General features: G+C 50.5%; 1 protein-coding gene across 1 annotated transcript in view; it reads left to right on the top strand.

The window, feature by feature from the left end:
• MSC (musculin) overlaps positions 1-241 on the top strand; it is a 1,517-nt gene extending 1,276 nt beyond the window's left edge. Inside the window, exon 2 of the mRNA XM_003800034.3 lies at positions 155-241. Coding sequence (XP_003800082.2) covers positions 155-241 — 87 coding nt within the window. The remainder of the gene's footprint in view (positions 1-154) is intronic.
• Positions 242-654: the final 413 nt, after the last annotated feature.

Genomic DNA, 654 nt, shown 5'->3' with positions numbered 1-654 from the left:
TTCTGGCTCAGAGAGAAGACTTTCAGGTTCCCGGAACGCTGATAAAATCTGAGCTACGCAAAGATCCTGATTATTTGGAGTTCACTAGGAAAGTGGTTCCATTTTGAGACGGTCGTTGCTCCTCTAATGTCCGATGTTCATTCTGGTTTTACAGACATGGCCATTTGTGGTCTCAGGGCGACCCGATTCTGACACCAAAGAAGTTTCTGCAGCCAGCAGACTGTGTGGAACCACCGCTTAAATTGGATTCGAACTCACCGAATGGGATTATTCGTTAAACGCTTGTATTTGGAGGCCACGGAGAAAAGGGAGACAGCGGGAGGTGGGAAGAAGTTTCCACTGGATTCTTCTTGACCCTTCCCCTTTCCCTGGAACTGTGAACAGGGCCGGTGGCAGGCATGACTGTCATCGCAGAGCACTCACGGCTACCACTGCGACTGATCTGGATGACAACGTTTTTCCTCTCCAGAAAGAGCCTCCTTTTGTGTGTAGAGGTGGACCAAGATCCAACCTCAGCGCCAAATCTCCTAGGGGTTAGTTTCTGAGCCAGGCCAGATTGATCGTGTATGCGGTGGCATAATTCCGCTTGGCACAGGCCTTTGGCGGTTACTGGGCGCTCTTGAAGCTTTAAAGTCTGAGATCTACCATGGGGCG

Source organism: Otolemur garnettii, unplaced genomic scaffold (assembly GCF_000181295.1).
Source record: "Otolemur garnettii isolate 467f Iridium unplaced genomic scaffold, OtoGar3 scaffold00163, whole genome shotgun sequence".
NCBI classification, from domain to species: Eukaryota; Metazoa; Chordata; class Mammalia; order Primates; family Galagidae; genus Otolemur; species Otolemur garnettii.
Note: the sequence above shows the minus strand (reverse complement) of the source record. Positions and strands in the feature narration are given on the sequence as shown.